Below are 11,941 nucleotides of genomic sequence, written 5' to 3'. Positions count from 1 at the left end.
AAAAACTACTTGGAGAGAGAGAGGAGAGAGAGAGAGAGAGAGAGCAAGAGAGGGAGAGAAAATATACGAAGAAAAGCTTGTATCACAATATTTTACTTACAAAAATGACGTATTGAAGGTGTTAGGTGGTTCATATCTTTGTATTTCCAACGTTCTTTTTTTTTTGAAACTGCCTGAAGAGTAGGATAATCGCGATGAAAAAGATTAGTAGCCAGATCTGTTAATATTCCGGAGGTCACTGATCCTCGGCATGTCCTGCCGCTCTTCTTGTTCCGTTATTTCTTGCTGTGTAGCAAAATCTTTTCTTCTGATCATTAAATGACTTCCAAAGTTCTGAGTAGACATATAATATTTTTTGGATCTTCAATGCAGAAGTGGAAAGGGAACAGTTTTATGGTAGCAAGATAAAATGATAATGTGATTAAATCACTTAGCAGGGAAGGACGCAAAAATGAAAATTAAAAATTATTAGATTTACGTCTGGGAAGAAAAGCATTGAAGACGGTTACACCTACCTCCCATTTCCAACAAATCTAATCCTTCCGAATTAATAGTTGTCCTATTGTCGCATAGATAGTCGTGATATATATATAGGACTTGAACGTTGTAAGAATAGTTGAGTTTGTTGCGAAAATTTCCATTAAATATATACCAGATTTAGTAATGATATGAATTGTATTTTTATTGAATATAACAGAAAAAAGAGGATGGCATTTATGATTTGGGAATTTTGAATGAAAAGCTGAAAAATGTTGCAAAAGTGGATTTCGTAGTTTTTGCTTATTGCTATCAGACGGCTTCGAATTCCATCTATATGAGAAGCTAAAATAAATTCAAAAGAAAAAAAATAGATAAAGGAACATTTCCCTCAGATGCACATTGACACATTTCCTAAGCTTTTTTTTAAGCAAAAAAAAAGATTTCGCTTCAATAAAGTAAATTTCTTGCCATTTATATCTTAGGATCATCTTTCCCTCTCTTTTTTTTTGTTTATCGAATTCATCTCCAATAAAATATTATTTGACCTGAAAGAGTCCCACTTTTTTTGATTCCTCTCACGATTGTAAAAAAAAACCTTTCTAGTATCTGGATCAAATGCATTACACTGAAGTTTGACGTGAAATCCATACCTATCAAATATAAATAACTCCAGCGATTATAGATCGCCACTGTAAAATGTCTGTGTACTGGAGGATCATAATTAAAATAGTTCTTTCATATTCACTGAGATAGCAATATCAACTGTGAAATGAGATATTGACTTCACAGTTAATTTTTTGGTGATCAGTGTTAACCATTGTTCCAGCTAGTTACTTGGAGGAATGCAATCATCTTTCAGTAGAAGAGAAACTTTAATTTTTTAATACATCCCAAGATTGTTATTTGTCGCTTTGTCAAAAGAGTTATTGTTGTCCTCATAATTTTGGAAATATCATTTTCCATTCAATCAAATAATTTTTCCTTTTTTGAGCTTTCTTTCTTCCCTCAGTTGTCACCAGTTAATTTGTTTTTTTTCTTTTTCATTGACATTTCGAAGTATGTGCTTCGATGCACCTACGGTGATTAAACATAGGAAAGAACTGGATGATATGGAAGAACGATGATCTGTTCGGTGACTATTTAATTTTTTTTTCAATTTTAGTTTCTTTCTTCTTTCTTTTCAAGTGCTAATTGTGAGATGATACTTTGTTCTTCGTTTTCTTTCTTCATTCTTTTTTTTAAAAAAAATTTAACTGGAAATTAGTCGACTTTTCCAATTAAATTAAAAAAAATTGCCTTTTTCTACGGTTACAACGTTCCACACAGTATTACTTTACTCACTAAATTATTTTAATAAGCCTCATTAGTCATAAAAGAATCTTAATCCATTTCTGTTTAGGCGACTTTTACAACTTGGAATTTGCTAAGTTTAGAGAAGAGAAAGGAACAAATTTTTGCTAATGAAAGATTATTTTGCCTGTAGAGGTACAAAATGCATTGCAGGCAAGCGGATCACAGGATCACTGCCAAAAGATCACAAAAAAAGTGCCAATTTGTCAGTTGGAACATTCTTATCAGGTTCTTTCGACTCTTCTCTATAGAATTTCTTATGTCGGAATTAATCCAAAAAAGAACAGTAAAAAGAAAATAAAAAACAATCTTAACTCTTCCAATCAGTTTCTCTAACTGTTTTTTTTCGAAATATCGGAGCGGTGAAGACCACCCAATGTGTTATTTCAAGCTAATGCAAAGATACTTTTCAGTTTTTGTTTTCTTAGCACCAATGAGTCATACAACTTAATGATTTTTTTACTCTGTTAACGTCCTCAAAAAGGCAAATTACAAAAATGATAATTAAAAACGACATGCTATTTTCTTTTTCCTTAATTTTTTTACTTTTTATTTTTGTAAATATTCGTTGTTGTGCTCGAAAAATGTTTTTACGTGTATGCAGTAAAGTTTGAAGGAATTTAAGCATTTCATTTTTTCTTTTTTGCAGGTTTTTATGTAACCAAATCAACCCCGGACGCTATAAAATAGTGTTCTCGGGGTGTAGACCAGCAACAGATATAACAGGTAGAAGATTCGTTCGTTGTCATCGGTCTGTATTCCAAATATTATTCGTATAGCATCGAATGCATTATTTGTGTGCAAAGCACCAGCACAACTATCATCAGGGTCAATCCAACACCAGAGCTGATCTCGTAAATTATTATTGTTTTTACGATTCATTGTCGTTCTTTGTCACTATAAAAACGATTATAGCTGTTCGAGCTTTTTCCTGGCTGTAGTAGTCACTAGGCTACATTTGGCCAATATTGATTTTATTGCAGTAATTTAAGTGAAACTGAAGCTAACCCATCTGCCTGCATTGTAAAACAGGTTCCCATCATTATGCATTTGCATTTTCTGCTCCAGTAAAATTTCTTTTTTCCGAATTGTTTTGCTCTATATTTTACTGAACAGTCCCTCAATTCTTTCATTGGTAACGTTTTTCTTGGAAAAACAAGTTGGAAGACCTGGATCTGGCGACGAAGACCCAGGGTGAACTTCCGCAACCAGACGACAAAATTTCTGAGCTACCAAGCACACCAAGCCCGTCCTCATCGATTATCGCACCACCACGGCAGCAGCCAAGGTTATCTTTCGGGTTTTTTTTTTCTCTCTCTAGTTTACTAATTAAAGAAAATGTAATATTGAATAACCGTGTGGTGGGTGAGACGGAGGTAGAAAAAGTTAAACAGGAAATACGTTTTTATGGATTTCTAGTTCCGTCTTAACATCATATTCGTATTTGCACGAAATCTCGGACATATCGAGGCACTGAAGCTTTTACCTGTTTTCACGTTTGCTGGTAAATTTTTCAAAAGGTGAGACAAATCGAACAAGTTTTAGAAGAGGGATTAGTAGAAAATCACATTTTTTTTAGAATTTTGTCTCAATTTTGGCTGTACAATGCGTATAAAATATTGGACAAGGCAATGAAGTACTTCCAAAGGATTGCAAAGTAATAAAAAGTTGACAGGTGGAATACAAAGTATTAAATTCTAATCAACAAGGTCAAACAGCTCTAGCAGCTTATTTCGTCTTCTCGTTTCATTTTTTTAATATTAAATTGCAGGTCAGGTAGCAGGCAACCAACAACTTTTTCGGAATGGCAACTACTTGCTGTACTTCATCGGGCTAATTTACTGCAGTATTACGATGAATTTATTGCTCAAGGTTAAAGCTTTTATATATTTCTTAGGAATATTTTTACGTTCATATTTTGTACTACGTTTCCGACTGCTACCAATGTCCAAATTCTGTCCCTACTGTCCTCTTCCCGTCCTTGACCAGTAACGACTTAAACGACTGATAGCTTCAAGTTTTTTCATGATTTTGATTTTGTGCAAGTAAGTACAACACCGGATATTTCCGAGCTGATGCAGTTGTAACATCGGTATTTCTCAAGAAAAAAAAAGAGAAAAAGAAATTATTGCCGAACTTATATCGATTTAGTGTTTTGCCGATGTTTGATACATTTGAAATTGTAATAGAATGTATTTTTTTTTCTTTCTCCTTTTCAAATAAAAAATTAGCTGTGATCTTTGCATGGCATCCCCTTTCTCTTCCTTCTTCTTCCAATATTTTGATTTAGAGATATCTTGACCTAATAATGAGGTGCCTCGTGTCTATGTAAAATTATCATCGACATCCGCAAACCTAATGATACTAATGAATCAGTCAGATTTCATTGAAAAAATAAAGTAATTTTCACACTTAGCAGATATTTCTTCAAATTCCGACTTTGGATGTAAGTGACTTTTGGCAAATTAATGTATTTTTTTTAAATTTATGACCGTATACTTAAAATTCACATAGTCTAGAACGATAAAGTGTTGAAAGATATGATGTAAATACTTTTCGAAGTATAGAAAACCAAAGTTAACTCCATGCACGAGTGTTATCAATGCTTTGCAATAATGTTACATTCTTAAATTGACAGGAAATATGATGAGAAACACGGAAAAATTAATCCAGACTCCTTCGCAACCGTCCGGGATAAAGTCCTTACATCCATTGTTTTACGATTTAAGGTATTTTGAAATCTTTAGAAGCTGGCTTCTTGGAATTTTTTAAGGAGCAAAGCATATTTTTAATCGTATTGATAATATTTTTTATTTCTTTAAATTTTTAATCAGATTTTCACATTTATATTATATGCATCGTTGTCGCTGAATTCTTGATGAAGAGAAGAGACCAAATTCATAACAGCCTTAATCGATATTTCAGATATTTCACTTTGACTTTCCACTCATTTATCAATTCTAGCTCTTTTTACATATTTGCAGTCTTTAAGTAATTTAATTTTTACCATTATACGATAATTGATTTTCAGTTTTTAGGCGGAGATGACATCAATCAATTCATGACATGCGACGAACATGAATTCTTAGAAATAATGTCAGTGGTCGGAATGGCCTCAAAGCCGCTTCACGTCCGACGATTTCAACGAACGCTTACTGTCAGTAATTCTTGTCATAATTGTTATAAATGTAATTCCACTCATGCTTTTCTTGATAATGTATCTATCATATCTTTCATAATCACTTTCCTATCACTTAAGCTAACTTCTAATTGAAGAAAATCTTCAGTTAAATTGCTATTGACGGGAAAAATTACCTAAGTCCAAATTGGTGAATATACAAATTGTACTGACATTTTGACTTTTTGGAATACTATAATCGAATGTAAGTATTAATTTGAGGAATTCAGTAAAGATCCGGATGCATTCAGTCTGGTTGCTATACAGCAGATCGGTTTACCACCTGCTGCTGCAAGCTATGGATACATCCCGCCAACATCAACTACTCCAACTGCTGCCCTTCAATTACTTCTGTCATCACAAAATCTAGCTGCTGCAAGTTTGGCTGTTGCTGCCGGTTTGCCATGCACTAATCCGTCTACTACAGTAATTTTTCAATTTTTTTAAAAGAATTATTGAAAAATTGAATGTTAAGCAAGATTACTTGTAAAATGTTGTGGAGAAAAACTTTTTGAAGTTTTTAACTCCAGAGAGAACCAAGCAGGTTGCATGTCGCCTCTCTTTTAATCATTTGGCTAATCAATTTTTAGAAAGTTTTTCCAGCACGATCAAAGCTCGCCGAGATCACTCTTACAGCCACTAGCGTCAGGTCAGTGTTTGATCCATTCAAATGACCTACATAACTTTTCTATAACCTTATAATTACTACGATTCATTTGGCAATAGTCGAAAATTGTTTCGAAATTTCTACAAGTTTTAAATGTTTGATTTAAGAAAAAACGACTACTGCTAAGAAAATGAGACGATTTCAAATGCAGTTGATATTTTTGAAATAAATTCTGCCAAAGAATGATTCCAGCAGTTTTCAAAATGGATTTGAATTTCTCCCGAAGTCTTTCTACTCTAACCTAACTCACTGAACTCCTCTTTAAAGAGATTAAAATCATTGGAACTAGTGTAAATGAAGGATTAATTGAAAGTCAATTATAGCATCGGAATCGCTACATGAATTATTCAATGCTGCAACGGTAGCTGCAGTAGCCGGAGTGGGCACTTCAGGAACAACATCCACCACAGCGACTATTGGTGCTACAGCAAACGTGATGGCCGGTGATTTCCTGACGAGTTTAGTGGCTGGAATACCACAGTCCAGCGGTAGTTGTAGCAGTAGTAGTGGTGCCGCATCTAATTCCATGCAAGGATTGGAAACAGCGAAGTCATCCAAGGTGGCATCCTCATCCGCAGAACATACATCTACAACATCGGGCTTAATCCAACTTTCTGTAGGTTCTCCAACAAGCAGTAATGAGGCGAACTGCGATTTCGATCAACTAGGAGTGGGTGAGTGAAGATAATTATCATCTTTCTTGAAATAATACTGATCGGGAAGTTAAAAATACCTGTAGAGTGCGATAAAGAGATTGTTTCTCTGTTCATTTCTTTCGTGCTAAGAACATATCACGATATATGCAAATTGGTTGTAAAGACTTATAATATTTCTGCAGGGACAAGTACGACATCGGAAACGCCAATATTGACGGAAGCGCAAATTGAAAGACTTGCTCAATGTTCCCATCGTCTTATCGAACAAATGCCGCAGCTAGAACCTAAATTGATACAGAATAAGAAGAAAATCAGTCGGTAATCGCTTTGCTAGTATTTCTTTAAGATGTATCAACTTGAATTTTCTTTAAATTTTCTGGATTTGAAGAGTTAAATTGGGCACAAATACGGGATGTTAATATTAATTATGCCATAATGAGCGATATAGATCCTTGTTTGATAGAGAGGATATTTTTTATGTATGTCGAAGTTCATTTCAGTATTCAGTGCGTTGTATCAAGCTTTGCAATTCCATCTGTACCCACAGCAATAGTCAGCAGAAGAGAACTTTGAAAGTCGATTCCATAAAATCTGTGATATCTCCGAATTAAAATGTTATAGGAATAGATTATTTTGACGATTCTAATCAATTTCTCTAAGATTTTTTTTTAAGAGAGTTACTAGATGTAATGCAACTACCGTTCGGCTCACCCCAACGTCTACAAGAATATCGGAGATATTCAGCAATTTATGGGCGCTTCGATGCGAAACGTAAACCAGATAAACCGTTAACTCTGCATGAGGTTTCAGTAAATGAAGCAGCTGCACAGTTATGCCTTCGGCAACCTGCGCTTTTGACCAGGCGTGACGAATTGTTTCCACTTGCTCGGCAGGTTTGAAATTTTTTTTAAAAAAAGGAAAGAATTTTATAGAAAATTACAAAAAAAGAAAGTTTTTGACTTGAAAGTTTTCTATATGGTCGTTTACAGCAGTATAATAAAAAGTTACAGGTAGTAAAGGATGCGGGTTATAACTATGTCAAAGGAATGAAGAAAGGTGAAGTGGATATAAAGAGGCAGCGTTCGCTAGTTATAGTGGATTCATTTTATCCCAGCGAACTATCCCAGTCTCCACAAAGTTCTGCTTCAGCCGGGTAAATTCATACATTATTCAACTGAAAGGTATTTTAAGATTTAGGAGAATTTCTCTTGAGTTTGACGGTGTTTGCTTTATTTGATTTGAGTTTTGTTATAGCTATAGAAGTTTGATCCATTTGGTCAACTGAATCAATTGAAATGTTCATTTATACAGACGACTGAGATAAGGTTTTTGGTAAGGTTAGCTGTTATTTATTTCAAACACTGAGCTTGTTGCTGATAAGAGTCATTTCACAAAAAACGAAGTGCATCATTTCAATTTGTGCTGAAAATTGCAGAAGTCCAGGGCTAGATGAAAGTACTGCTGATTCTGGAAACGAATTAACAGCTGCATCATCATCATCACCGCTGGTAGCAGTGGTTGGTAATCGTGATGATACTGGACCCATCATTACGTCCAACCGGAAAAAACGTCGTCGAGAATCATCACAAGAACAGGAACAATTAGAATTATCATCAACTGTGGTACCTCTTATAACGCCCGAAAAGCAGCAAAGATTAGTCGTTAAACGACGTGCCACTATTGAGAAACAATGCAATACAACCAATGCTACTAATGATGACATATAACTCTCTGATAATCTAAAAAGCAATGTTTCTTTAAAAGAAGATATCATTTGATGGTTAGTTTCAGTATCAACCAATCACTAATCGCCTTTCTGTATTGTATAAGACAGGCATCCTAAAAGGTCTAAATTTCACTAATAAGAAGTATTTTATATAATATTGACCTTGTTATTTATCTGAGGAAGAGGAAAAGTACTTCTGCCGGTTTCTCTTGTCATTGTTAGGAATGCCGTCAAATAGTGAACCAAGCCTATTTTTTGTTTCCGGATTTTTATTCAATTGATTGTTTCTGCAAATCTATTGTTGCACTAAGCCCTATTTCCCACTCAGTTTATAGCAGTCTTTGTTCCGCTTTATTCGTTTTTTAAATCTCAATCGTAGAGAATGATCAATTGATTCATAACTTTTAGCTTCAATATTTTGTTATTAGTGTCCCTGGAGACACTTCCAATCATTTTCGGGTCATCCTGTCTCTTTCAGATATCATTTTTGGATCGATTTGATACAGCAATCTAATTTATTACATTTCCGGTAAAGAATTTTAATTTTTCTTCTTATATGTTATAAGTCGGAGGTTTTTTAGTTCATTCATGTTCGCTTCAAATCTATCAGGTTTCCTGCTCCTTTTAAGTTGTGCGGATCAGCTACTAATGTTTCTATAAGTTCACTGAGTAGGAACTATTATCAAATCTTATGAGACTTGGCTCATAGAAAAAATAAACAACTTAGCATTTATTTTTAAGCATTTTGAAACATTACCAAGGAAAAATGTATTGTGATTTTCCCTTTGAAAAATTTTCCTATTTTTAAAAGACAATCGCTTGATTTGGTCGCAAACTATTCGTATAAAATTGTGATATTTCTCATCTCTTGTGCATAAAACATCTTGCGACAATGAAAATAAACAAAATTTGTGTCTTCTTTACCAAGAGAATGAAAATTTGTTACAATAAACAGCACGACATTGTAGAAGGACATTTTGAGATTAAATTACATAGTTTGTAATGCAAAGTGCAAATAGTGAATCTCGTTGCTTCTAGGCAAGGCACTCTGAAAGTTGTCAACATTTCCGATCTATTACTAAGACGTAATTTTTCATCCACAATATTTGAGATTTACGTTTTAAAGTGAATCACTTACAGAGTTTTGAACTTGGCTTGATTATGAGATGAAAATGTCGCCTGGTAAACATAGATAGTGTATTTGATTTTTCGAATAGTCTTTTATTACTTAGCAAGCTGAAAGTAATAAGAGGATTTCGTTGCCATAGTGAGATCTTTGTTTAAATGGAAGAGGCTCATTCATTCCAGTAATACTCGACACTTAAGGCAGTGTATATTTCGACGTTTCAAAAAAGTCCACTGTAGTTACGTTGGTATTGCATTAAGTTAGCACTTGCTTTTGAAGGTACGGTTTCAAAAAATATTAATTTAATGCAGAAGCTGTACTTACAAAAGTTAAGTTTCAAATTAGTATAACTAGGCTCAAGCAAATCATTATTAGTCAAGATAGAATTATGACGACTACACATGTTATCAACTAGAAGTTAATTTGTATTTCCCTCTGTATAGAATCCTCCTTTCAGGATTCGACGTATTCTTGCGTCCTTCTAGTCCCTTGGTTGAAGGTAAGTTCAACATAGCTGATGAGGCAAAGCGCTGATCATATATTGTGGACTTTGTTATGAAGAACTGAGCCTTTTGATTGACTTCAAGCTGTAGGCTTTGCGCTTCTCAGAGCATTTCATTAATCTATGGAAGGAACTACTCCGATGTAATAGTTTCACCGGAATTCAGAAAGATGTGGTGAATTAGACTGATAAGAGACTTAACAGTGACCGGAACTTTATTTAGTGCAGGTTGACCTTTAGGAAATACTTTCAGCTTCTCCCTCCAACCATTGGAACGGTTGTTGTTTGTTGTATATAATTCCGTACGAGGTCACACGTCACTAATCCAAACGAGAAATGATTCGTTGTTGTTCTTTGATGAACAGAGATTGAGCTTTTCCACCTTCTCAATTTACTTCAAATGTCAAATTGTAATGAACTAGTTGACGTTGAGTTCTTTGAGAACTATCATAGTTGGCAGAGGTCAACTTCAATGCTTGTTCTCAACTGGTCGGTGTCAACTCCTGATGTCTGGTCAATACGTCTTTCATCTTCAAGACTTTCGTCTCTCTTACAAAACTTCTTGGACAGGAACTGTGCTATGCTTCGTCAGCAGTTTCTTAGCTAATTGTGTTATTGATATTGCAAGTTGGCACCTTACGACGCATTTCGGATTCAAATAAAAAAGAATTTTCAGTTTGTCTGTGTCTAAAATAGATTTAAATAAATAAGAAGAGAGAAATCGGAGGTGCAATTCAAGAAATGAGTATTTAAATAACAAATAATATTTTGGCATTCCTTTGAGGATATGGAACTGTAAAGTTCAGCGATGCAAAAATTGTAATTATTTCATCGTCAATCTAATATTTATGAAATGTTAACAGAAACTACAGTGGATATTAATAATGAACAACATTCATTAATAAAATGAGAGCGAAATAATCTGAGTATTAAATCATTTACAATTTAACTTTAGTTTGTATCAGTCGGTTAAAAAATTGATTACCGTCTATCTTTCAAAGGCGTTTAACGATCTGTTGACTTTTTACTTCAATAAGTTCAACTTACCATATTCATCAGCATACTGTGGTTTAATTTGCAGATAGAAGTCCTGAAGGATATCATATTGTCGTATTTACTGTTACTGAAATTCCTAATTTAGGATAAGAAATAAGAGGGTTTTTAAAATTTCGTTTAGGCTGAAACTACGATTAAGGGTTTCAGGACATTTTAAAAATTTTCCAAAGTTTCATTTGGAAAGCCTATCATTTCCTTTATCTATTACAAAAATACTATTCGAATACTATTCATATTCAAATATTATTCATGTGGAAATGGATTTTTCTTTTCCTTTTCTTCTCTAGAAAAAAATTAAATTAGTCCTGCCCTGACTATCAAAGGGTACATTTATTCTGACACCAAAATTATCAAAATTCAGGACGGTAAAAATTTGTCACTAATTCATCATCTCCTTTTATTAACGGGTAAAATGAAATACATTTGGATAAATTATTATTCTAAAATATTATTTTTCTTGCTTTATCTTGAACTGTTGCCACTCAATCATCGCTTATCACACACACTTCTTTCCTTTGGTATGTTTACTTTATATTTCTATAAATTTTAAATTGATAAAATGCAACTTTCTAGTGAGTTAAATATATATTTGTGATTGTTATTTACGCCAAAATATGGTCATTTTCCTATGGGTTCGGTATGAATCAAATTCTCTTCAGATTTTTCATATGATTTTTCATAATTCTCTTCATATTTTTTATAATTTTTTTGGTGAATGTGATAAAATATTATCAATTTTTCAATCAATTTGAAAATAAATAAAACGCAAATTTATAAACAGTGGGAAACGATATGGAAGTGATGCTTACATCCCTTTCCTCTCATCTTTATATGTTTGAACTTAGTTTACAAATAACTAAACAGCTTCTCCATTCGTCTTCTTCAAGTAATTACAAAGCCTTTCATAGCATTCCGTCGGATAGCAATTTTCAGCAGTTTTTATCGTTACTTTTCCCTGACATGCGCACAATTATAAGGGGAAATTTTTCCAAAACTTTTGGTTTTGAATCCCTCGTACTATCAATAGCCAACTTAACCAAATGTTCGCAGCGTCAATGCGAAACTTCCAACTTGCACCAAAGCGTATCTTGTAATATCACTTGAGAAAAATGACATCTTCTGGATACTCTCTTGTAGCATATTTCGTTTGAAATGATGTTTTGGTTTAACAGACTAGAAAGATTATTACTATTAAAATTA

At 33.7% G+C, this 11,941-nt stretch overlaps 2 protein-coding genes across 2 annotated transcripts; one reads left to right on the top strand and one right to left on the bottom strand.

Moving 5' to 3' along the window:
• Positions 1-1,972: 1,972 nt before the first annotated feature.
• LOAG_17843 (CBR-MAB-10 protein) lies at positions 1,973-8,061 on the top strand (the record flags this gene model as incomplete). Its single annotated transcript, XM_020450508.1, has 12 exons — positions 1,973-2,058; positions 2,480-2,556; positions 2,998-3,118; positions 3,602-3,702; positions 4,869-4,987; positions 5,231-5,434; positions 5,612-5,657; positions 5,999-6,349; positions 6,514-6,649; positions 7,005-7,224; positions 7,342-7,484; positions 7,767-8,061. 12 exons carry the CDS (start codon positions 1,973-1,975, stop codon positions 8,056-8,058), a joined length of 1,896 nt encoding a protein of 631 aa, XP_020305801.1. The 3' UTR covers positions 8,059-8,061.
• A 2,174-nt stretch (positions 8,062-10,235) lies between these two features.
• On the bottom strand, positions 10,236-10,975 carry LOAG_08705 (hypothetical protein; the record flags this gene model as incomplete). Its single annotated transcript, XM_003144235.1, has 3 exons — positions 10,236-10,372; positions 10,733-10,775; positions 10,958-10,975. The coding sequence occupies 3 exons, from the start codon at positions 10,973-10,975 to the stop codon at positions 10,236-10,238; spliced, it is 198 nt and encodes a 65-aa protein (XP_003144283.1).
• Positions 10,976-11,941: the final 966 nt, after the last annotated feature.

This window comes from Loa loa (assembly GCF_000183805.2).
Source record: "Loa loa unplaced genomic scaffold supercont3.138, whole genome shotgun sequence".
NCBI classification, from domain to species: Eukaryota; Metazoa; Nematoda; class Chromadorea; order Rhabditida; family Onchocercidae; genus Loa; species Loa loa.
Note: the sequence above shows the minus strand (reverse complement) of the source record. Positions and strands in the feature narration are given on the sequence as shown.